Source organism: Mya arenaria, chromosome 6 (genome assembly GCF_026914265.1).
Source record: "Mya arenaria isolate MELC-2E11 chromosome 6, ASM2691426v1".
NCBI lineage: Eukaryota > Metazoa > Mollusca > Bivalvia > Myida > Myidae > Mya > Mya arenaria.
The window spans coordinates 28,266,814-28,292,574 of NC_069127.1; the positions used below are offsets into that span (position 1 = coordinate 28,266,814).

The 25,761-nt window shown below is 34.5% G+C and overlaps 2 protein-coding genes across 4 annotated transcripts; one reads left to right on the forward strand and one right to left on the reverse strand.

Annotated features, from left to right (window-relative positions):
• Positions 1-413: 413 nt before the first annotated feature.
• Positions 414-11,511, forward strand: LOC128237305 (uncharacterized). Its single transcript, XM_052952696.1, has 8 exons — positions 414-453; positions 745-843; positions 1,422-1,490; positions 2,517-2,654; positions 4,490-4,937; positions 5,702-5,873; positions 6,616-6,813; positions 8,000-11,511. The coding sequence occupies exons 3-8, from the start codon at positions 1,423-1,425 to the stop codon at positions 8,284-8,286; spliced, it is 1,311 nt and encodes a 436-aa protein (XP_052808656.1). The 5' UTR covers positions 414-453; positions 745-843; position 1,422; the 3' UTR covers positions 8,287-11,511.
• A 634-nt stretch (positions 11,512-12,145) lies between these two features.
• Positions 12,146-25,542, reverse strand: LOC128237304 (uncharacterized). Of its 3 annotated transcripts, none has more exons than XM_052952695.1 (5): positions 25,488-25,542; positions 16,283-16,954; positions 15,658-15,906; positions 14,641-14,902; positions 12,146-12,767 (listed from the first exon to the last, which is right to left on the reverse strand). In XM_052952695.1, exons 2-5 carry the CDS (start codon positions 16,588-16,590, stop codon positions 12,573-12,575), a joined length of 1,014 nt encoding a protein of 337 aa, XP_052808655.1. In that variant the 5' UTR covers positions 16,591-16,954; positions 25,488-25,542; the 3' UTR covers positions 12,146-12,572. The 3 variants fall into 3 exon arrangements, with proteins under 3 accessions (XP_052808655.1, XP_052808654.1, XP_052808653.1); XM_052952694.1 differs by lacking the exon at positions 25,488-25,542 and adding an exon at positions 18,394-18,543 and having other exon boundaries at positions 14,800-14,902; XM_052952693.1 differs by lacking the exon at positions 25,488-25,542 and adding an exon at positions 18,394-18,543.
• Between the last annotated feature and the right edge of the window lie 219 nt (positions 25,543-25,761).

A 25,761-nucleotide genomic window follows, 5' to 3' on the forward strand; every position in this document is an offset into this window, starting at 1 on the left:
AGCCATGAACTGGCAGCCTGAAATGGCTTAGGTTTACATGAAGTAAAGGGTTAAACCAACATATTCAGAATGATAGCTTTAATGGTGGACATATATGTATCACTACAGTTTACCTTTTCCTATTGTTTCATTTAGAATGTTGCACCTACCCGAGAAGAAAAAGACAGGCTGTATAAAGCCAACTTGGGTGAAAAAAAAATATCATTTGAAAAAAATGATGATGCCACGTATCTGAAGAGTCAGTTGGAGGAGCAGTACCCCAAGTTGAGTGGAATTGGAGGATTTGAGTTATTGAGGACCCAGGCACGGAGCCGATGCGACTTGGAAGTGATAAGTGTGCCTCCTGGTGGCTATACTGTAAACTTCCTGTCGAATCAAAGTAACCTTGGTCAGGCAGTCTGCTATATACGACCTATACAAAATAATCTGTCTCTGGAAGGACAAGAATTCACTGTAAGTAAACATAATTATAAGGGATTTGTCTCCAAACAATCCTTAGTAATAGATATTGTTATACAGACTTCTTACTTAATTTCTGCATTGATCCAATCCATTATGATATACAGTTAATATGTGTATGATTTTGATCTTGGATAACCTTGATTATTTGCCAGATTTAACCAGAAGGCGAGACAAAATGTTATGAGACTTGGTCTATGAAAAATGCAGTTTTTTCTGTGTTTGCACACTAAATTGTACTTTTAATTTAAGTGAATTATGGCTAAAGACATTGTGTTATTTTAGGATGATGATGGTATTCAGGAAGAGTGCATTCGATGTCACATGATGATTCCTCTGAGACTACTTAGGGAGCATGCTGTGACTTGTGGAGTTACAGAGGAGGTGAATTATGTTTACTTAAAATCCTCACAATAATCCCAGGGCATTTGAACCACTTAAACATTACATTTTCGCATGTATAACATTCATTCTTGCTTAAAACATTCATTCTTGCTTAAAATTTTACTAGTGATTAATTAATATTCATATGATCAGCCAAAGGTTCTCCTACTAGAGCTTTGAAGACCATATTTCAGTGTCTGCAGAAGTTGAGCACACATTATAAAAGAACCAATTAACTATGATTACTAAATGTGGGACTTGCCAAACTTTATGGAACTCCCAAAATAGCTCATAAAGACGATGTGCAGAACCAATGAACCAACACACAGGGTCAGGAATACAGCAAAGGGTCAAAGGCCTGAGCCTTGGATTTCTTGTCCACTCAATTTCTCCTAAACCCCTTGAAGGATTTTCATGAAACTTGTCAAATATTTACCTCATCAAGACGATGTACAGAACCCATTAACCATCCAAGCAGAACCCATAAACCATCCGCATGATCTTAAGGTCAAGGTTATAGCTGAGGGGGGTGCAATATGTTTTTGTGTATAAACAACTTAGTTTTGTATTAACTTCAGGATGAAGTTCTACCACCATTTCCCAAGAAGAGAAATGTTATACAGACACCAGTGTGCCAATTTGCTTGTGTAAGTATTTAATACATATATATGAAGGGTGATCAAAAAGTTTGTGGACTACAAAATGTAATGTTACTTGGTAGAGTTTTAGAAGATACATGTAATAGACATGAAACTAGGATCATGGGTAGAGTATTGCAAACTACTAATTAATGTAGCTTCACTCTTGAATTTTTTTCCTAACATCTTTAGTGATGTCCTAAAAATTGACCTGTTTTGCCTTCCTTTCTTATACATTTTGATCTTATATCTAGGAAATCAATGAAACTAATGGGGGGAATTAGATGTTGCAGACGTAGAGCCAAAACACTTTTTATAGAAATATATGAAATGTTTGCCTGAGGCTTTGGAATTTTTAATGCAAAATCGTGTTATGCCAGTAAATGTTGTGTCTGGTAATATTTTGGAAACCTGAAGAGGTAATCATGTATCTTTACATTGATATTGTGTAGCATTATGCACAATTTTTCCAGAGTGCCAGCAGCTGCCCTGGAAGTCCATTTTCACAGTAACTATATTGTTATAGTTTATGTTGAAGTTTATGTTCTGTTGACTGTTACAGTTCATGCTCCAGGATGGTGATATTATAAAACAATTGTCATTCTGTTCTCTGTTATTGTACCCCTGCTTTACGAAGTATACATGTAAGAATCACCCATGTTGACATGTCACGTCCGTCACATCCCGCGCCGTTCCGTCCTGTCACTCATTAAACAAAGTTAAATATTTCGAGTATGACTAGTGATATTGCAATGAAATTTGGCACACAGGTTTAGAGGCATAAAAACAATGAGGAAGACAGGTATATGGAGGACAATTCCTGCCCAAAATCCAACATTCTTCATTGCATTTGAAGTTGTCGTTTTGAAAATTTATTATGTAAAGTGTGTTGGCGTTCACTCATTTGCCCTCTTGTCTTATTTTTTCATGTTTTGGGTGAATTCATCTAAAATTGTTATGTACATGCAGATGTTTTATTTCACCATTTTGTTAGCTTTCAAACAGAGTGAATATCATGTTTCATAAATATTTCAGGAAAGAGACTGAGTCTGGTGTATGTCCAGTTTGTGATAAAATCTTCCCGATAGAATTGTTACCAGAGCACGCTGATGTTTGTTGCCAGTCTGATGAAGTTTGCCAGTCAGGGGAAGCTGAAGCTAAACATGTGTTCAAGTAAGCCTTAAAACAATACACTGAATTTATTTCTGGTGCTAAAGATCAAACCACATGATGATAGTTTTACAGTCGGCCAAATCTAATAATTCATGTCCTGTAGTAATTAGATTGTAAAATGAAAATCAGTATTTACTGACAGTATTCTATATATTTAATAACATTTGGATAAAGTTACGACCCTTTAAGTTTCAAATTAAAACCTCTGGTTAAGATTCTGTCTGAAACTACACTCAAATCTATATCTTTTTAAAAGCCTTCCCAATCTGCACACCAGCTTTAATATTTTAAGTTAGATAACTCTATTTTGCATTTATTTCAAGTATCGTTTTGTTTACTTTTCAACTCATAAGTTCTGGTTCAAGTTTTGCTTGAAACTACATGCTAGTTAGGGCCCGCAAAGAAATGCAAGTGCCCTATAGTAATCACCCTGTCTGTCCATTCGTCTATCAGTTCATCAACATTTTCCTCTTTTTTTTGTCGAGCCCTCTTGTGGTGAGCGAGACATAGTTGTCACAATGCCGGTTCCGTGTATGTGTGTGCGTGCGTCCGTCAATCCGGACTGAACCTTGTCCGGGCTGTATCTTGACCATGCATTTTAGGATTTTCAAAAAACTTTCCATGAAGGTTCCCCATGATGAGGCGGCTTGTCGCTCACAAGACCCAGGTCTGTACCTCAAAGGTCAAGGTCACACTTAGGTCAAATGTTGAAATGAGTACTGAACCTTGTACGGGCTGTTTCTTGACCATGCATTAAAGGATTTTGAAAGAAACTTTCCATGAAGGTTCCCCATCATGAGGCGGCTTGTCGCGCACAAGACCCAAGCCTGTACCTCAAAGGTCAAGGTCACAATTAGGTCAAATGTTGAAATGAGTACTGAACCTTGTCCAGGCTGTATCTTGACTATGCATTAAAGGATTTTGAAATAAACTTTCCATGAAGGTTCTCGATGATGAGGCGGCTTTTCACGCACAAGACCAAGTTCTGTACCTCAAAGGTCAAGGTCATGCTTAGGTCAAAAGTTTGAATGAGTACTGAACCTTGTCCAGGCTGTGTCGTGATTATGCATTATAGGATATTCAAAAAACTTTCTCTGAAGGCTCCCCATCATGAGGCAGCGTGTCGCGCATAAGACCCAGGTCTGTACCTCAAAGGTCACGCTTGGGTCAAAATTTATGAGACAGAGGTGCAGGTCTAAATTTTGAAGTGCACCTCTACTTAATTGGTTGATAATAGAGATTCTTCTCTATATTTAGACCTTTGCGTCTAAATAAAGAAATGCACTTTCTAAATTACATAAAAGTGCACCTCATAATACTTATTATATATATATATATTATATATATAACTGCTTATTGTTCAACTGGTGCAATTGCATGGAAGAGCATTATGTCTGTGTCAAAGGCTCTTTCAACGGGCTCGACATTTCGCCTGTTGGCATCTAGTCTTAATAATTTTACTACAACCATAGAAAATATCATCTGCAAACTTAATACACTTACTCATAGGAACAATGTGCTCCTTCATGGCAAGTAATATACTTCCAACTTTAATATTTTAAGATATATGGCCCTTTGCAACTTTTGTTAAATTACACATTTCAAGTTTTTTCCTAATAACTTAAACCACTGAAGAGATCGTCTTCAAAATTCATACACTTAGTTACAGTGACAATGTGCTTTTTCTTTACATGTTATAAAATAAGAACTGAAATATTGTAAGATTTATGGCTCTTGGTATTCAACTTAAAATATCTTTTTTCTTAGAACCAGGACGCAGGACGCAGAGGTAAAAAAATCACTGATGTCACACTTCTTCATTTGTATCATTGCAGCTCATTTGATGATTATTTGTCATCAAAGACTCTGAATGGGGAGAAGCTCTGGGACATATCAGTAATCCGAAGAATGCTTGTCCAGCAGGCCATGGAAGAAATTGAGCAAGCGCCAGAAGAAGAATGGAACAGGAAGTTTTGTATAACATTCATAGGGGAAGAAGGTTTGGACTCCGGCGGATTGACGAGAGAGTTCTTAACATTGCTTTATGACCATTCCCCTGTTTTTGAGAACAGTGTTCTCAGCTTTGATGCACAATTACTTGAAAAAAAGCATTACTTCTTAATGGGACAAATGGTTACAATGGGCATTTTAAGTGGCCATCCAGGACCAAGGAATCTCATGAAACATGTTGTGGACTACATTGTCAGTGGGAGAACCACAGGTATAACAGATATACCTGTAGATCAACTTGGCCGATTGGATGCTGTCTCAGCTATACAAGAGGTAAAATATATTTTTAAATGGTATTTTTAGGCTTAAATAAAAAGCTTTCAGGCTAGTTGTTGTGCTCTGTTACCAGACGGAATAGGCTAGTGCTCTGAAAAAAACTGTAAGTTATTTATTAAGTTATTTCCATGCACACTCATCAACTACATAAGTTATAATTGCCCTTGCTTCTTTGGCAATATTCAGAAGTTGGGGTGTCTATGTACTATTGACACATTTCTGGCATAGGGCAAACAACACCAATAAGGAAGTGACTATACAATTTTATTTGGTTGTCTATAACCTAAAGGAATGTCACGGTACACTTCATGTTATTCTGTTTTTGTAATAATTACTGTTTAAACATACATGCCATATTTCTGAGAGGCTTCCCAGGGGATTTTGGTCTGAATTCCAGGGGATTTTGATATTATACCAGGGGATTTTTACACGACGAAAATTTGCGCAATATCTGCATTTATAATATAAGAATAAATACAGAAATACATTCAAATTACAATAATTTTTGGACTAAGTCATCATGGTCCTTCATGGAATTTCACACTCATAATATTATTGATGCTTTCCACTGTCAACCTGAAGCAAGTTTTTAAACATTTTTTTTTTTTAAATTCCAGGGGATATGGATCCCCCGACGGGGGACCAGGGGATGGGTAGAAATTCCGGGGGATTTTTCCCCCTGCCGGGGGATATGGCATGTATGGTTTAAATGAAATTAATCTCTTATATATAAATACATGCAAATACTTTGCTATTCACAGATTTCGGATTCAGTTGATTGCAACCAGATGATAGAGAAATATGGGGATCTGCTGGAAGCCTGTGGTTTTAGAAAAGTCTTGTCAGTAGAAAGCAGACAAAATGCTGTGTCTGCGATGAAGAGCTATTACTTGTTCAACCGATTTATTCCAAGTCTACTGCAGTTTGTGGAAGGTATGTGTATTTGTGTTTTCCCCTAAATATTTGTGGATAATGTGTTCAGTGTAGATTAATTATTGTATATTATAGTTGCAATATTGCATTATCTTGGCCAGCTTCTTTGCACTGCTACTCATATACAGGTGTAAGGAATACCAAGCTCTGGCACTGTGTGTCTGCCTTAAGACTGAGCATCTGTGTATTGAGCTATTTGACCCCACTAAAATTGTTCCACTGTTTTAAGTAAAGATTGTTAAAATCTATAGGACTGGTGCGTTAACAGATACACTTAATAAACTTGTGGACTCCTTAGGGACATTTGACTACCATAGCAGTCCACTGTCTGCCATCACAGAAATCTTCGGCAGCTCCTTACATCCCTAGAATAACCAGCTGACATCGTCTCGATGTCCCTAGCAATATTATTGATTTCCCTTAACAAACGACCGTTAAAATCAATTATCAACCACTAACTTCCTTAGCAAGCAGCAACTTCCTTAAGTAACCACTCACGATTTGGTCATTTTAAGCAGGTTAGCGATTTAGGGCAATATTGGCCCTCCTGGTGGTTTATTTGAATTCTTCTTTAGAAGTTAAAATATGAAGCTTTACAATAATTCAGTAATGTCAGTTTTGCTAATAACAATATTCTAATAATAATTATTTAAAATTAAAGCATATGACTCATGGTTTGGAGCACAGAGATACCCATAGGAAAATTTAAGTTTTACAAATCTTCTTACCCTAATTGTTTCAGGTCTCAAACTTCATGGCATGCTAGACATGTTGCGGAAATGTCCGGAGAAGGCATACAGTTACCTTATGCAGACAGAGCATGTGGACAGCTTGACCATCAAAGGTTTTTTTAAGCCTGTATTTTCTTCCGATAAAGCAGAAAAAGAAGATGAAGAAGTAATTCTATGCAACTTTCACCAGTTCCTGAAGAAACTTGAACGTATGTATCACTTGTAGCCGTTACTATACACCAAAGGTGATTTTGTAGTTTACTAGGCATAAAGTCACTATGACTTGTTGGTTTGGTATTTGACAAGATTTAGTTGCTGCTTTGTCTGTCGGAGCTGAAAAATGGGTACTTGGGTGGCTAGGAAAACAATATATACAGTTCATTAGGAACTCTTAGGAGGCTAAATTGCTCTTACGAGGCTAAAAATATATTTGAGATAGTCACGTATGTATCCATTTGTGGCGTCCTGCAGTGCACAAGAACCATAATCCAATCATGCATGTTTATTGAGTAATCTCCCCTGGCATACTGTTTAGTGTTACTTTGTAGTTGTTGTTTTGATTAACTTTCTGAGCTCCTACAACAGATTTACTGAGAAAAAAGTTCTTAAACCATGTTTTGAAGAGTAACACACATATTATAAGCTCACCTGAGCAAAATTGGAGTTGATAAGATTAGTCTAAGTTCCTTCTAGTTCGGCTTGTCCAGGCATTAACTTGGCTATGTGTAAATGCTCACCATGAGTACAATCATGTCTGTAGGTTACTGGCCAAAGTTGCACATAAAGGCCATGGTTTAATTATTTTTTTTTTATGTTCAGATTGAAACATGGGTTTTAATTTGGGTAATAGAAATAGTCAATATATATATAATGAAGACCTGTCTGTGAATGCATACCACACTCATTCCACTAAGACAGAAAATGTAATTAAACACACGAGTGATTTTTAAAAAGTTGTCCTGAAAAAAGCCTTCTTGATTTTCAAATGACATAGTGAGTATGGAGTCAACCTCTAAATTATGATTATTGAAGCTTTATGGTCAAATTAAATCCAATTATTAGAAAAAAAACAGTACTTATCTTTATATTAAAAAACATTGTTCCAACAACGCAGAATGATCAGGGTATTAATCCAATATAGGTGTAGTTCAATTCAATTTCAAAATATGATTAATTTTGGCATTTTAAATCTTAACTTTGCCATTTATGTTCTAATAATAACCACTAATAGTAAGAAAAGTGTTTTATGTGTTTGGACAGTTTTACATGTATTCCATCTGCTTCTAGAAACACCCATATCAATATTATTAGTGTCCTAACAATGGCAGCAAATACCCCGGTACAGTATGTTTTTCATTTCATTATCAGTATTTTTTCCTTTTTTGTATATTCCAGGAGGGAAAATTTCATGCATTAGCATCGATGCTGAAACTGGGTCCTCATCTGAAGTAAACCTCAACACAGGACATCTCCTTCAAGCACTGATTGGATGCCCAGCTCTCCCAAGCTGTATTACAGAGGGAATAATAACCTTTGATCACAAAAGTGATTATCTTACAACTGTAAACACATGTGCCCCTTCAATAAACTTCAGCAAATTATCAGTGATAAAGAACTATAGTTCATTTGAAGAACTGATGAAAAATGTCATTGTTGGATCATATGGCTTTGGACGTGAATAAATGTTAATTTAGCAGATCTATATGTTTAGAGCCCCAGCAGAGGCTGGTGAGGTAATTAAAGGTTTTATTTTGGAAACTATATCTTGTGTAAAGGACCTTTTAGAGGGCACGGTGTAGTGTGTTAAAGTCATGTTTTGGAAATAATATTACAACACTTTATTGAAACCACAGGCCTTAGAAATTAGACATTTGGCCCATTGTTGTTGCTATTGTTGTATTAATCACTTTCAGTTATAGCCAAAGTTATTTTTATGCCCCCGAAGGTGGGCATATTAAAATCACACCGTCCGTCCGTCCGTGTGTCCAGGCTGTAACTTTCCCTTGTATGGACAGATTTTAAAATAACTTGCCACATGTGTTCGGCATACTAAGACGATGTGTCGTGTGCAAGAAACGTGTCCCTACCTCTTAGATCAAGGTCACATTTAGGTGTTTATTCACAAAGGAATGCTGCATATAAGGACATAGAGTATAGGTTGTCGTGTCCGGGCTGTAACTTTCCCTTGTATGGACAGATTATAAAATAACTTGCCACATGTGTTTGACATACCAAGACGACGTGTTGGGTGCAAGACCCGTGTCCCTACCTCTAAGGTCAAGGTCAGGTGGTTATTCACAATGGAGTGCTGTATATAAGGATACAGAGTATTGGTTGTTATGTCCGGGCTGTAACTTTTTCTTGTATGGACAGATTTTAAAATAACTTGCCACATGTGTTCGACATACCAAGTCTACGTGTCATGTGCAAGGCCCATGTCCCTACCTCTAAGGTGAAAGATACAGTTAGTGTTTATTCACAATGGAATGCTGAATATAAGGACATAAGAATGTAAGTTGTCAAGTATGGGTGGTATTTTTTTATGTTCAGAGGCAATTTAAAATAACTTGCCATATGTAATTGTTTGATCTTTAACTTTTCATGTACTGACCTTGTTCATAGGTCAATGTCACATTCGGGGGCATTCGTCACATACTGTGACAGCTCTTGTTTGATGTCTGACTTTAACAAGCTTTATTGTAAAATAGTCATAACTTTTCAAAATTAATATTAGCACATAGCAGTGGTTCCTAACAGTGATATAATCACTAACAGTGATATAATCATAATATGTATTCATTCAAGCATGAAGGAAAAAATACCTACACAGTTTCACGACATCACTTATGTAGTGTCTGTAGATAAGTGTTTAAGCTGTGGATTTCTCCCACCTCAGATAAGTAGATCCAATAATTTAACCATGCTAGATATTCTTATCTTGCCCACGGGCGAAGATAAAATGCCCGTATGGAACTCCTTTTTAATGGTCACCACATTATAATAACCTCCCTTGTTGAAGACTGTCGTCAGTAGCATCAAGGAAATCTTGTCTTATGGTAATATTTAGAACGCTTATTAATTATTTCTCGCTTCAAATGTCACCATAAAATAGTTTTTACGCACCATTCAAGAAATAATGCTTCATTTTCCTTAGAACTATTTAAAAATACCGATTTGACTATTAATATCAACTTGATCACTGCGCGCGTATCCATGACTACCACGTGCTATCGCATATCCATACGCAATTATTTTCACTAAGCACAAAAGAGTTCCAGCAAAAAATACATTTTTAATTAATTTTGTTTAACTGAGGTGGGAGAAAAAGCATCTACCATAGCCAGTCGTGTAAGATAGTTTCATCCCGACCCTACGCTCGGGTCGGAATGATCCTATCTTACACTCTCGGCCATGGGAGATACTTATAGTCTTCCACTAATTAGCAGTCATTTTCAAATAAATTATTTTTCAAATACAGTAATCTGTATTAGACGAGAAAAAGATAAGTTCAACCCTTCAACTGAAACAGTTTTATTTTGGAGGAAAATCAAGATAATACAATAAATATGTAATTGAATTACTTGAAACTTAGCATGTATCATCGACCACATATATTGCGTAAACTTTGAAGATAAAATTAATGACATCACATCATCAACAATTTCATGGAGAATTTTGGGTTTAGAAAGACATTTGTCTGATTTATGTATCACTCAATGTGTAAAATCCGTACAAAATTATCTAAAACGACTAAAAATATATTAATTTATTTCTACTGCCTTTCAGATAATACAAAAAAATAGTTATATTATAATGTTTTAAGGTGTAACTATGACACATTTACCAGTAAATTTTGTTCAATACTTGAAGGGTCCAGGCCCGGGTTATAGTTTGTATAATGTTGTATTATTTCAGTCACATTTATGCTTAAATCATGTTGTAACATTGAAATATGATGTTATGAACCTAGGCGATATTCTGCTTAAAATAATTCACAATAAATTGATATTTCTGAGAAATTACGTTTTGCATTGTCATAGATCTTATAACTGGAAGTCAGAACTTTAATTTCTTTGGCCTGGAATTTTATGTTCAATCATATATCTTAACCCTCTGCCTTATTATTAACTTAAAGTTAGTCAAGCCTTGTGCTTTAATGTTTGTAAAAGCCTACCATTAAATTAAATTCTGAAAAAAATAATTACCAGACCTTTCTTACACTCATTCTTACATAAGTCAAGGGACCTTTCAATCGATTCCTTGTATGATGTGGAACTTTTTAGGGAATGTGAGAATTCCAACTTATTATAATCGAAAATGTACACCGGAATCTGCCTACATGTTTGCTCAGTTACGTGACCCTCGGTTCAGTCACTGAAGTTTCCTACAGGAAGCTGTGAGAACTCTGCACAGGCATTATTCAATATAGCTCTACAAAATGGGCACAAACGTTCAGTTGATTTTCTCATGTTAAGGTTCAAATGAATTATGGGAATTATGAGAAAGTCTAGACCAAAATCATTTTCCAACTGTGTAAATCTTGACAGACTCTCAATTGTTATTTTAGAGTGGCCTTTTCGGGCAGAGAAAAAAAATAGATTGGCATCTTTGTGCAAAATATGATTGAAATTAGTTCACTTTTCAAAAGATATTGATCAGAAACTCAATATTTGACCTGGTGTCCATGTTTTCAAACATGTTTAGAAAATCATAAACACAAAATTTCAAGAAGATCTAATTAAAATGATGCTTCTATGGCATGTACAGGTAAATTGGTAGTTTCTGACAAGATTTTTTAAGTTTCTACTATATATATGTACATATAAGAAATAGGGGCGCTGCCCCCTGTTGGCCATGTTTTTTTACAAATTATTTTATTTTGAACAATCTTGTTGGAGGGTCACCAATGGACCATTTCTATGAAATAATCTAAATCAAACCAGCGGTTTAGGAGATGCAGTCAAACACTTTTCTATTTTTTGCTCTAGCAGCCCCTACATGTATGTGGAGCCAAGTGGAGCTGTTAAATAACTTTGAAAAAGTACCATCAACGAAACATTTATGTAAAGTTTGAAGAACAAAGGTCCTGTGATTTAGATGGAGTGGCTTAAGTAGATGTCGTTTGAAATAAATTTTTGTTGGATGCATGACATTGGACAACAGCTGACAACAATAGCTCACCCTTGAGCACTTTGTGCTCAGCACAGCTAATAAGCAAGCATAAAATATGCATGCTTAAAAACTAGATAATTAATTTTGAAAGGCAACTTTACAATTAAAATGTTGCTGTATTTCCATTGTTCTCTTGGATAAACACTTTAATAACTAAATACTGTTCAATAGGCATTTAAATGCTTAATACTCTCACAAATCTATCAAAACACTACAAACATGTGTTAGGATTTATAATCATGTTGAGCATAAATATACATGTATAATAATAACCGGTCATTTTTTTCCCGAATATCTTCATAAAAAAAGCATTTTCTATTATGAATGACAATATACAGTGTTTTTAGTTGAAACTGTAAGTATAAAAGATTAATATTGCAATGCTTTAATTATTTCTTTAAAAACATAACATCAACTGTTTCATAATTTGGACCCCTTCCTTTTGTAAATTGAACATTTTGACTACATGAAAACTGATACAGAACTATTACTGGCATAATCTGATAGCCAACATATTTCTCTTTACATAATAATAATGGTTGCATTTATGAGTCCATCACTTGAAGCAAATTTTGTCTATAAAATATTGGCTTGAACTCTGTGATGTTGACTGATGTCCTTATGACATTAACTCAAATACAAATTTAACCAATTTCCAAAGTCATCAAACTCAGTCAAAATATACAAAGGGGTTAGGTGTCCAAATGTTTCATCTTCTTTTTATACATTTAATTATTGACAGAATCGTATCATTCTTTGAGAATATTAAATTCCCCTTAGAAACAGTGCACTTAAATCAATTTACAGTCCAAAATTCCAGTATTTCTTTGTAAATATCAACACCTAAGTTGTTTGAATCTTTTTGAAGAATATCTTGTATCCGCTGTCTGTGATCATCGCCTATTTCCATGGTAGCTGGAACTTCAACTGATTCCTGGTGGAATAACACTGTCTCTGGGTTGTAGTCTATACCATAAACATCTGTATCGACCTGCAATACCAGACAAGATAGAGAACAGTCAGTTATATGTGCCGTATATATGGACATGTATGAACAAACAATTATATGGTATGTACAAACAAGATACTATCTTCAATGTTGCTTTTTTTTCAGGGCTCATGTGCGTATGAACGACATATGACTTTCAGCAAAAGCATGATGCGTGCTGTAACAGATTGGGCACAAAATGAAAGCTTTGAGCTTTAATATCTTACATGTAGGAATTTTAAACTTACAAGTAAAGATGAAACACATGAAGTTTGGAAATAATATCTTTAAAACAGAGCCTGGATTATATTATTGACTAAAGCTGAAGACTTACAATATTCAAAGCGCTATCTCCAAAACTATTCCAGATTTCAATTTTAGAAATAGTAGATGAGAAGTGGTATTATAAGAAACCACCATCAATTGGTATAATTGTATTTCCGAAATAAGACCCCTTTTATCTAACAGTCATAAATTATAACAAACCCTTTATTACGTTATGGGCATTCTTAGACCAAAAATATAGTGCTATAAAGGAGTTACAGTGCACCACAAAGAAAAAAATCAAAACTTTAACTTCAACATCTTGCATTTAGGAACTGAGATTTTGATCCAAGCTTTAAACTTGACTTAGACTTTATAGAGGCAAACACTCTGACAAAATTTCAAAATTGCTCTACCAATGTTCACACATATTTTACGAGCTTTACCTAGTATCCTAGGTTTTGACCAAACATGACTCAATTTCAAACTTGTCCTAGATTTGATTTGAGAGAAACACTGACCAAGTGACATGAAGATGGATAAAAAATGTGACCTCTACATCATTCACATGTTTTTTCCAGGATTTCAGAGTGACCATATTTTTAACCCTTAATGACACAGTTTTGAAATTTATCTAGATATCACTGAGGCAAAGATCACATAAAAATGTGACCTCTAGAATATTAACATGTATGTTTTCAAGATTCACCAAGTGCCAATGTTTTTTGAGCCCATGTGACAAAATTTCAAAAGTGAACTAGATTTTAAAGCTGCACTCTCACTGATTATCAGACAGTTTTGACATGTTTTTATTTTTTAGTCTCAGAATCCGCTGATTTTTTCAATTCAGTCATATAAGATAACTTGCAGTAGAACATATCTCAAATGTTTGGAAAACTGTGCAAAATTTCGTTTTTCTTAAAGCGTTAGTAACGATTTTAGCCTTAAAACAAATTTTCAAATGTAAATATGAACAACTGCAATCTGATCTTTTGTCAGCAGTCTTATATCACTGGTTTCAATCTTATATCACTGGTTTCAAGATACTTTTGTAAAAATTGGCTCATTCAAAGACAAAAACTAAATAAGTTTTCAAAACGATCAATCTGTGAGAGTGCAACTTTAAAGAATCAAACATACTCAGCAAGGTTGATGAAGGTCTGATAATTGCTTAGATCTCTAGTGTTAACAAGCAGTGTTGGCATTCAAGTCGATGACAACAGACAATGGCTATGAGCATGGAAGAGCTTAAAATAGGTTTTAAGCATACAAGTGCTTGATTATAATACAAATGGAACTGCTTATTAGTCATTTCAGACCCCCTGTAAAATGCCTTTCTGTCCATCAGCTTTTTATCTGTCAACATTTTGTCTGAACTCTGCTAAAATATGTCATTCATATTTTCATTTATGTGCACAAAATAAATGAAATCGGTTGGGTAATTCTGGATTTATCGTGAACGGTATTTTGATAGAGCATTTTACAATATAACATTAAACAATATATTTTGAACCCTGCAAAACATCATTTTTTTAAATTTTGTATTGTGTCAACATTAATGCTCGAAAAGTCTAATAGAATTATTATTTAATCAATATTGCTGTGGGTTTGCCTGTTCATTAGTGGGTGGATGTCTAGAAGTCATCCACAGTTGAAGAGGAGTACGGTTGTTCTCTGTTCTAAGTGGACGCCGCCTCAGTGCCTCTGCAAATCGGTTTAAATGGGTTTGTATCCGTGGAACAAAGACGAGGTGTAGCATCATTATGTGTACCTCACTGGTGGGATCCAGGATACCCTCATTTTCTAGGCCGTAGAATATGGCATAGTACAAGCTTGTGACGCCAGCCCACACTTCTCTCCACAACCTTTCAATCCTTAAACATAAACACATGTCAAAATGATTTGAAATTGCAGTTGTAAAATCATAAATGATGTCAAACTGGCAAAAAGGTACCTTACAATACAGTGGCTATAAGTGAGTAACAATCATTTGAAAAGAGGTAAAAATCAGAAATAATAAGAGTGTCTTAATATGTTTCCTTGCCATGTTTTTGGAAGTACCATAATCTGATATTTATTGGCGTTTGCCTATATATACACAAGATTTCCTTAGCAACAGATTTTATCTTACAAGTGCATGACTTATTCAACAGATATGCAAGACAAACATTTTCAGGATAAATATGCAGGTCAAGGCAATAATTTATGCCCAAAAATGCAGTTCATTGAAAATTTGAAAAAAGAAAGACTATTTCGAAACAATACCATTATCCATGCAAGGTGAAGTAAAATATACCCAGGCTTAGTTCAAAGATTAAAGTAGACAATGTCCCATGCATCTATAATGACATACACATGACTCTTGACAAAGACATGACAGAGTTATTTTAATTCTCTGTGTAATTTATGTTGTGTCACTGAATGCATTTGCCAAGTTTCCTTAATGTTTCAGCATTCATTGTTGACATACTGCACTTATCTTGTATAACGTGGGATGTGACACAACAGGCAGGGATGTAATAGATGGGACACGACAACCAGCATGATTCCTATATATATATAAATAGCCCCCACTTGACCTTGTAAAGCATAGGTATAATAAGTACAATGTGTCATATACATGACATACCTTTGATTATGAACAGACCTCCCTGCAATAAATGGTCTATTGACTATTGGTTGGTGTTCAACCATGTACTCAGCCACTAAGACATTTTCACCACCCTTGTCAGATCGGACCCTTCTCGGCAAACCAAACTGCTGTACAGCCTCTAAAAAGGCATATAGAACGGTGTCTGCTCTGTTATTATTGCTGACATTCAGATATACTGGGAACCTGGAGTAACCATCTATTCCTCCATGTATAACAAGTCGCCATCTGTAAAACAAATACAAAAAGTCATATTCTAAGGAATAGATTGTGCCCTACTGGTTTAAAGTTTTGTCAGTAAAATATTTAGCTTTTTAACTCAGAGTTCTTTCGATATAGCAATGTATCTTATTTTTGTTATCCAATACTCATTCTGTATGCACAAAATTGGTTTTTATTTACCAGAACAAGTATGTGAACTTTAAAAAGCATATCTTTTTATATATTACCAATTTTTTGTAACTTGAAATTTTGAGCCAAATCTGTTTTCACTTTCATAAGCTTCGAAAAACAATGTGTGTTTCTGCTTTCATAAGAAAAAGATTGTGGTTTGAAAATCAATATGGTGATTGGTTAAATACATTGTATGAGACATAAAACAAACCTTATTAACTTGTGGTTTCCATCAATATGCCAAAGGGCTTGAGGACCACTAACAGAGTAAGTTCTTCTCTGTATTCTACATGAAGTCAGGAAAACTTTGCGAAACAAAACCCCACAAGGATCACACTCTCTTACAGCCTGCCTTACTCTTAACTCCTGTACCTTCAATCCTTGTGAAAGAAGAAGACTCTGAATAGTTCTGTACCCAACATTTGGAAAACTGGAACAGAGCTCTTCAACCTCTTGCCTTAAATCATTGTCAGATAAATTGCTATAAGTCTGTCTGATTGACAGGTTGAACTCTTCCATTCTTCTCTCAACTGTTCTCTTACTCACATTTAGTAATTCTGAAATTTCCTTTACTCTCAGTCCGGATTCAATTAGATACTGCAGTGTTTCACCAGGGATATCATATTTTCTACCTTGTCTTTTACAAACTTCTATTTCCGAAATTTCATTCTCTGTTGGTAACTGTTCTAGGATCTGAAGAGCTTCTTGAACAAATACTATACAGCTTCTTATACAAGTTAAGCTGGATAACTGTAACAAATATCTTAATATCTCTTGTAGCTCTATAGTAATGTTGAGAGTGCGGGCATTCTCTAAACTCTGAATCACATGCAGTATCTTCTGTCTGCAGAGATCTTTGATGCAGGATAGCTGTTCCTCAACACTGAAAATACGAATAAAAATGTTCATAATGCATTTTGCTCATGATAAGCAATGTTAAATTATTCAACTGCATTCTAGCGAGAACACTAACTTAACACAAATGTATATAGCTTGTTGAAATGACATGTTGCACTCAAGATCCCACTTTGTAGGTCAAGGCAATATTTAGAGGTGAATGTGAAAAGATGTAAAAGATCATGTCCTTTCTGCAACTTCCTCATGCACTTTTAAATAATTTATTTTCAAGGTTCACTATGAGATAGTGTGATGTGTATGTAAAACAAATTACTAAATTTTTGTCCATGCATGCGGAAGTTGGAGCACAGACAAGAACTATTATACTAATTAATTTTGGCAACAAAGCAATAGTTTTCAAAATCATATGGTAACAAAAAGCAAATAAAATTCTGAAAACCTGATTTATCAGTTGAAAAATATATTCAAACCATACAGAAAACCCAATTCACATTTGACAAAAACCCTATTAAAAATTAGAAATACCCAATGCATTGAAAAGGCATTGGGTAATACCCAATTCCTGAAAAACCTTATATGTAGCTCTGTCAAGTTATGGTTACCAGTGGCAGTCAAAAGTTAAAAATTGCAAACTATTACCATGAATTTAAGTTATTTGACTAAAAAATGTTTGTACATTTTTTGCCATTTCACCCGTCCATTTGATCCTTGACCTCTGGAGATGGGCCTTGCACACAACATTTGTAAAATTTTTGATTGTGGACAAGTGTACTACAATAATAATACTATACAGAACAACGGTGTCAAGTTGGGGCGGCAACTGCCACTCCAATATTTGGAGGAGCAGTGCATTTTAATGAAAATGTCATAACTATAATTGTGAAAGACTGTTGCTATCCTTTTTACAATAGAATATTGACTTAATTTGGTCATATAAATCATAATTCTTGCTCATATTCTGCCATCAAAGGTACAGTAACTCTCATGTGAAAAAATGAAATTTAATCTAACCCCAGGATATTTTCTTTCCCTGCTGTGCTTTTTTTCCAATATATAAATAAACTTGCGATACTTTACTCCAAAACGAAGTGGGGCCTTGTCCTAGTCATTCTAAAATGCCCTCCAGGCTTTTTTTTTACTGATGGCCTGGACGGCATTTTAGAATGACTAGGCCTTGTCCCCTTCCCAATGATGAGGAAAAAACCCTACCCCTGCAACGCTGCACATAAATAATGCACCTATATTTTCACAAGTGGAATCATCAGTATTCATTGCATGTGCCTCTAACACATACACAATTGACTAGAATACTTAGACTACCGAATTTCCGGAATAATAATTATCCGAAAATACATACAACCTTTACTGGCTTTAGGAAAAACGGCAGCCTAGCTTAAATCATTAAATGATCATTGTACCCGTTTACAATACAATCGATGTTGGCGATTGGATACTTCTACATACTTCATTGTTGGAAAGAGTCAAGGTCTTCCTATTTCCTTGTCATGTATACTTAATTGTTAATGTGTTGTTGTTTGTTGTTCTCCACATGATCGGATTAGTTTTCGTAGTATCAAATTTGTCAACACCGGTTCAGGGAGCGGTTATTATTTTTTACATTTTTACCAGTTATCCCCCGTCGTTTAAAAGGGCCAATTCTAGCGCACAAAACTAATTAATTTTGAAAAACTCTTAGTGTGCTATGCAAACTGCTGTTTCGAATACATAATACACAATGTCAGCATACGACTAAAATTACCATGATTTTTGTAAAATAAATATTGAAATACTGTAAGAATAAAATGTGTATCAAATTAATTTTACAATGCAAATTCAAATAAAGGAAAGAATATTTGAAAGCTAGCAAATTAAATATCTAATCATAGTTTGCATGTTTACAGCCTTAGAACTGAAGTGTAAATTGAATGTTCGCATATTTCAATAAGAACTCGAGTCACGTCAGCAAGTACAACAGCTTAATAACAGCATATTAATCAATAACACAAGTGAGAAACAGCAAAAATGCAATTCTAAAATGCAACATACGAAATGAATTGTATGTTAGAATGTCATAAAGCATAAAGAGTGAACTGGCGGATAATCCCTTCCATACAATGTGGCTGTTAAAATGCCTCATCGTCAATTCAATACATGACAGCCATTCATTGTCACTAGTAATCTGAGCCCATTTGTTCTGCAATTCACGTAAAACTTGTAATTGGCTGAGATTTTCCACATTTAATTTACGTCTAATTCATGCAATTTCGTTTTTCGTTTTGACCGTATATTGTGTGATGGGAAATACGATTTGTTTACGTTTTCACAAGGTTATTTCTCATTTATATTGTGTTTATAATTATCATCATTGTATTCATATTCAATCTCATCATTTCATCATTTTATAAAGTTTCATGTTTTATCATGTTTTTAGGATCTCAAGATGTTTCATATTTTTAGATTTATGTTAACAGTATTTTATGTACAGTATCTTATAGTTACATAAGTACTGTCTGTGTTTAACCAAATTTCAATACTTTTAATCTCAAAGCAAATTGATTTTACAACTGAAAGGTCTGACTAACCATCTGGCCTTGACAATATTACATTTGTACAAATATTTCATTACTGGTCCAGACAACTATTGTATAACACTATTTAACAATTACTGACAAGTTATTACCTTATTATGCAACAACGTCTGTCTTTTCGAGTATTTATACTTGGTTTGAATATAGGCCATCAGACTTGAAATATCAACTGTTTGGCTCTCTTCAAACCAGGTACCCTCCAAACCAAGGCACAAGTGGTCTTAACGACAATAATATAATAATCAGCCAGGACTTTGACATACAGTCAACAATAACAACAACTAGAACACGAACAGCTGAAAACATTGCCAGATTAACTTGTAACAAGCAGGGTTCGAATTTAACTTTGAGGAGCACTCGCAAAATTTTGCGAGTGCTTTTTGAGGCAACTCGCAAAATGAAAAATCAACTTGCAATTTTATTATTTGCTCTATTCCCTTAAAATATTGTCTAATTAAAGTAGAAATTTACACCTAAGACATATTATGAATATTAAAAAGTATCAATCTTGAGTGACTCGACTACTAAACCTTGTTGATAGCTTATTCTTTTTGGGGGGTACGGAAAGACTCATCAGATACTGACCGCTTTTTGATAACAAAGCTGTCCAATAATTTGACATTTTCACTTTGTATATTTACCCTCGCGATCGGGTAATACACATTCGGCAAGCACGCTACAGATTTCATTTAGTCTATAAGTATTAAAAACAATAACATTATAAATTTAAAATCAATAAAAGCAACAGTAAATGTAGCGTGTATGCTTTGGATCATGAAATATATCGATCGACGAAGTCTATTCACTTTGACAGTTGGGCGGAAATATATTCAAAGGTTGATGGGGTTTACATATAGTCGGCGAAAGCGCTAAATTTAGCCAATGATTGAGCTAGGTGATTACGTCATTTGTATTCACTTTGTATTATGCACGACTCGGAGCATCCTGGAAAGATTCGCGATAAAACTCGGCCTTTTCCGTATTTGTTCTATTTTTGAAAACTTACTAGAGCGTGACTCCGTACTGTCTTCTTTATACTGGTAGTGTAAACATGCCATTTATATAGGCTGTTTACACTCGACTACGTACGGGAGTTGAGTTCATGTTTATTCTACTTTCCTTTTAACATTTTGTGGTCTAGAAAAAGCCACTCGCAGAATTTTGCAACCTTGAATAAGTCACTCGCAATTTGCAAATGTCGCTCGCATTTTGCGAGTATGCGAGTCTAAATTCGAACCCTGACAAGTTGAATATATTACAATTTACTTGATTCAGTCTTTGACCGAATTGGCAGCAAGCCCATGAATGTTAAAATTGTTATTCCAAAATATTAAATAATAATATTGAAGGGTGTGCTAATGATCAGAATTTTGGATTTAAGCATTAGTGTCTGTCAACCGAGTCTTAGTGAAAATATAGGAAAAATTATAGGAAATTTTATCCAAAAATATAGGAAGTTTTGGCATTTTCTGCGCAAAACATAGGAATTTTTATAAGGTTGAAAAATCGACATTAAGAGGTATGTAAGTGAACATTTACTTACTTGTTTATTGGCTATAATTATGAAATTTGTGTTTCACTTAACCCACATTCCTTAAAGGGGTTATACACCAGATTGCCGAAATATTTTTCTGTAACAAATCTCAGGGCAATTATTTAATTATTTTTTTTACTCTCTACTTCCATGTTCTTAAGTTTACTACTCCCATGTTCTTAAGTTTGCTTCTTCAATTTTCTTAAGTTTGCTATTTCCATGGTCTTAAGTTTGCTATTTCCATGGTCTTAAGTTTGCTATTTCCATGGTCTTAGGTTTGCTACTTCCATGTTCTTAAGTTTGCTATTTCCATGGTCTTAGGTTTGCTATTTCTATGTTCTTAAGTTTGCTACTTCCATGTTCTTAAGTTTGCTATTTCCATAGTCTTAGTTTGCTATTTCTATGGTCTTAAGTTTGCTATGTTCTTTCAGGGTTTTTTTTACCTTATATGAAAGGCCACTCGGAAAATAAGCCTAGTTTTTCCCCTAAAAATGAAAATTCCCCTCTGATAAAATTCAGTATTGTTTTTTTTTTCATTTTTTTTTTTGAAAAAGTGTTTTTACCTGTACAGTTTTATTTTCGATAAATTCTACATCCTAATAAATTATGTGATGTTAAATTTCTTTAATAATTGAACTCAGAAATCACTGATATTTATCACATTCAGAGATCAGTATGAAATATTATCTGTCATGAATTATTGCAATAGATATTTCCACCCGAAGGATTGATATTTTTTGTGTCTTTTAAAGGGAAAATAAACTAATATTAAATCATTTCCTTATTCACAGGCGACTAGACAGCTTTTTCTTTTCACTGTAAAATTTCCTAATTTCCGCATTTTCACGACGCAAAATTTCCCAAAATGTCTAGGGTCTTTTTCCCAAAATGGGCAGAAAAAGCCCTGTAGGGTATGACTAAAATACGAAAATAGCTTTTTTGACTAAAATACGAAAATAAGGTTATTTTTGACGAAAATAAGTAGCAATAACGGTCTATAATTATAGGTCATTGTCATTAACTTAATCCGCTTAATGACAAACAAGTGTGTATAACCGCTTTGATGTTGCACATTTCGGAAGAAGGTGTGATCAACAGAAACATGTCAAAATACTATCAATAATCATTGTTCAATTTTCTTTAAAACCCATTGTTTCGAAACACTAATGCACCTGTCATATGTGTTATGTAGAGCGAATAAAAGTTTTTTAATATTTTGGATTAAAAATTAATTATTAACATTTAATCATCTATCATAAATTGAAAAACTGAGTGAATAATACAAGGCCTAGCTAAAGAACTTCAGCGAACACGTTATATATTACCTTTTTGGATGTGTTCGCTGAAGAGAACGCCGTATCCAAACCCTACCAGAATTCGTGACATTTTTATGTCACGCTGTTATTTCACTTGTATGCAAAATACTGTATCCTTAGGTTAATAAAGTAAAATGTAGTTCACAAACTCATTTTGAAAACAAAAAAACGCTTTAAAGATAGTTGATTTAGCATTTTAATAAATACTATTACAAGCATTCCTTATCTAGGTCATAGTTGTGTTCAAATTTAATCACGTGACACCAAGATTTTCAGAAAATACCCATGTGACCTAGTGTTTAGTTTGCTGTTATTTTTTCTATTTCGAATAATTAATAAATAACTAATAACAAATTTGGAATAAATAAACTGTTTTTACTTATCAAAAGGTATTTACAGCCTTACTTCAATTGGATTCAACTAAATGAACAATGTGAATCCGATGCTGTAAATAGAATCCATCGACGTCATCATGGTCATGTGATTGCATTGCATCATCACACTCAATTGATTCTGGTTGACTTTACTATGGGGGTTACGCCATAACTTTAATGTGTTGTTAACATCAAAAAAATAAATATCAACATTAAAGTTATGGTGTCGCGTAACGTAGTTACGTATAAACACTTTAAAGTGTCACGTAACATAAAAGTTACGTATGAAACACTTTAAAGTAATAACAAAAATCAATAGTAGAATTTAAAGTTTATTTATAACAAAAAGCAAATACTTCATCATAATTATTAAATGTAGATGTACTTAGCTGGTGACAGTCATGATAGCCGCTGGCTATTAGTCCAATTAGCTTGACAGTTCATGACTGTAGAATACGTTCTTTTTGTATATAACAAGAAATTAAATATGCACAACTGTCACGAGCTAGACAAAAAAGTGGTATATATGAACGCATGATTATAATGTTAGAGACAGTTGGGTTAGGCAAGGCAAGGAGAGCGGCCTTGGGTCCTTAATGGACGGCAGTTAGGATGTGGGATTACCGTAAATGTCATGCTGTATTATATACTGATTATTATACTTAGAAAGAGCATGGAACAATAAAGAAATGACATTCGAACGGTTGTTGTTTAATAACTTAAAGACTTCCAAAAAGTTAAGGGAACAGTAGCATTACGCGACACTAGTCCAAATAATTGTACGTTGACGGATTTTTTTAGATCTTTGATATGGCAAATCCTTCACGTACAAATTGTTTAGTATCAAAAGTGGGTAGTTGTTCCGATCAGGATTCCGGGTTAAAGCATATAGCGTCTATAAAATATCATAAAAACAAGAAATATTACCAGATAATGTTATTTTATATTAGTTCCGTAAACAAAAAATAAATATCCAACTTATACTTATGAGTTTGACGGCTTTTCTTCATTTCATTCTGTCAAAACATAACGATATATACATGAAGGGCACCTGCAAGGCTTCAGGGCACAGTTTTAAATCGCTCGGAACATTTCGGCCATGGCCGAGTTGTTACGACTGTGCAACGAGGTCTATCTCGAAGCTTTGTCGGAGGAGGCCGAGTTATTACGATTGTATCGAGTTGTTCCCCTTCGCATAATTGTTTTCTATGTCAGTCAACTTTCGTTTTATTGGAAAGGTAAACAACTTGTTTTAATGCATTAAATGCTTGTTAAGTGCAAAATAACATTTCACTTACATGGTAAAATAAGAATATAACTCTTTATGATCAATTTCAACCATAAAATACTTCACTTAAAACAATTTCAATATTTTTAAAACACCCCCGTTTTTTGCACATTCCCGTTTAGACGTTAGGGATTGGAAGAATCCCGTATAACACGTCTATTATTTTAGACTATACTATTTTAGACTTAGTCCACCTAAATGGCCGTCAACCAGTCTTTTGACAATTTTTAGGCTATGGCAGACTGGTGACGTCCACCATCCCAGCAAAAAGTAGCAAACGGGCCTTGCGCAGAGGATCCTCGCGGCCACAATTTTTAAATTATCTTTGTTATAAATTCAAATTTCTACGAAAATATCATTGCCTACTATCAAACACACATTTATTTATGTCATTATGCCAAAAAAACATGTTCAGATACCATAATGCACTTACATGCATCGATTGTATCCATTAATCTGTAAATCTAGGACAAATCTGACAGGTTGTGTACATGTATGAAACGGGGTAGAGGATTTCGAATATTTTGGTCGTTAATAGGCTCGGTTAAATAACACTATTAAAATGCAACCATTTCAATGCGCTGAACGCTAACGTGTTTGATGGGTCAAGTTGGGAGAAGTTGATGATGATGATGTTCGTGATGATGATGATGATGATGATGATGATGATGATTAGGTATCACCATTTTTGTACACTGTTGCGTTGCTCTGCACAATACATAGAAAAGGGAGGATAACTGTGACTGCGCACAGGGTTAACAATCATTGACGGATGGGTACAAATTTATTCGATAAAAATCAACATGTATAAAAATATAAAAAATGGTGGACTGCTACGCTCATTTCGTGACCCAGAGTATATTTATGTGAAAATAACGACTCTAACGACAAATCCAACCCAGTTAAGATCACTGTCAGGTACATTTGTAACAATTATATCATTATTAATCAACATCGATGCATAATATTACTATATATTCCTTCGCCCAGTGTTAAATGGTAGAGAGTTGTAGCGTTACAGGGATACACATGAAATGTCAAAATAATAAAAAAGTATCCCTGATCGCTCATTATTGTAGCTAATTTTAGACTATACGCGACACTGGAAGCCAGAACTATACAAGGCCTAGCCAAATATTCTTAGCAACATCTTATACCGGTTGGAAATTAGTAACAAAACTTTGACCAACCACAACTAAATCTTTAAAGCTTAAATAGTAGCCTTACAATTATGTTTACTATAATCTTTATAGTATTCACCGTGGGAAACACATTCCAACGGTCACGTGATTTTCATTGACATTGATCAAGTTTGTTTATAATCTCGATCGTGAGAAATACCTATCGATCAGTAGTATATATCGTAGTCATATAATTGTGCACACTCTGACCCGTATAAATACTACTAGTGGTGTGTGTTTTATTTAACAATCATTGTGAATTTAACGGTAAAATTACCTTTCGATAGTTCGTCTGTATAATCCTCCGCCATTGAGTGAATTTGTCACGTGACACTTTCCTCCCACATGGTATCTCCTTCAATGGAGAGTATTCAAGTAGCATAAATCATGGCACCTGGCGAACTCGTTCTTTTCTCTATCCCGGGGTGGGAAAAATAGTAATACTGAACGGAGCCACCCCTGTAGAATAGCACAAGCATTCACATTTAATTCTTTTTTTATTTTTCAAGTATTAAACCCCATACATTTACAGTGTGTGTATACCACGTGAT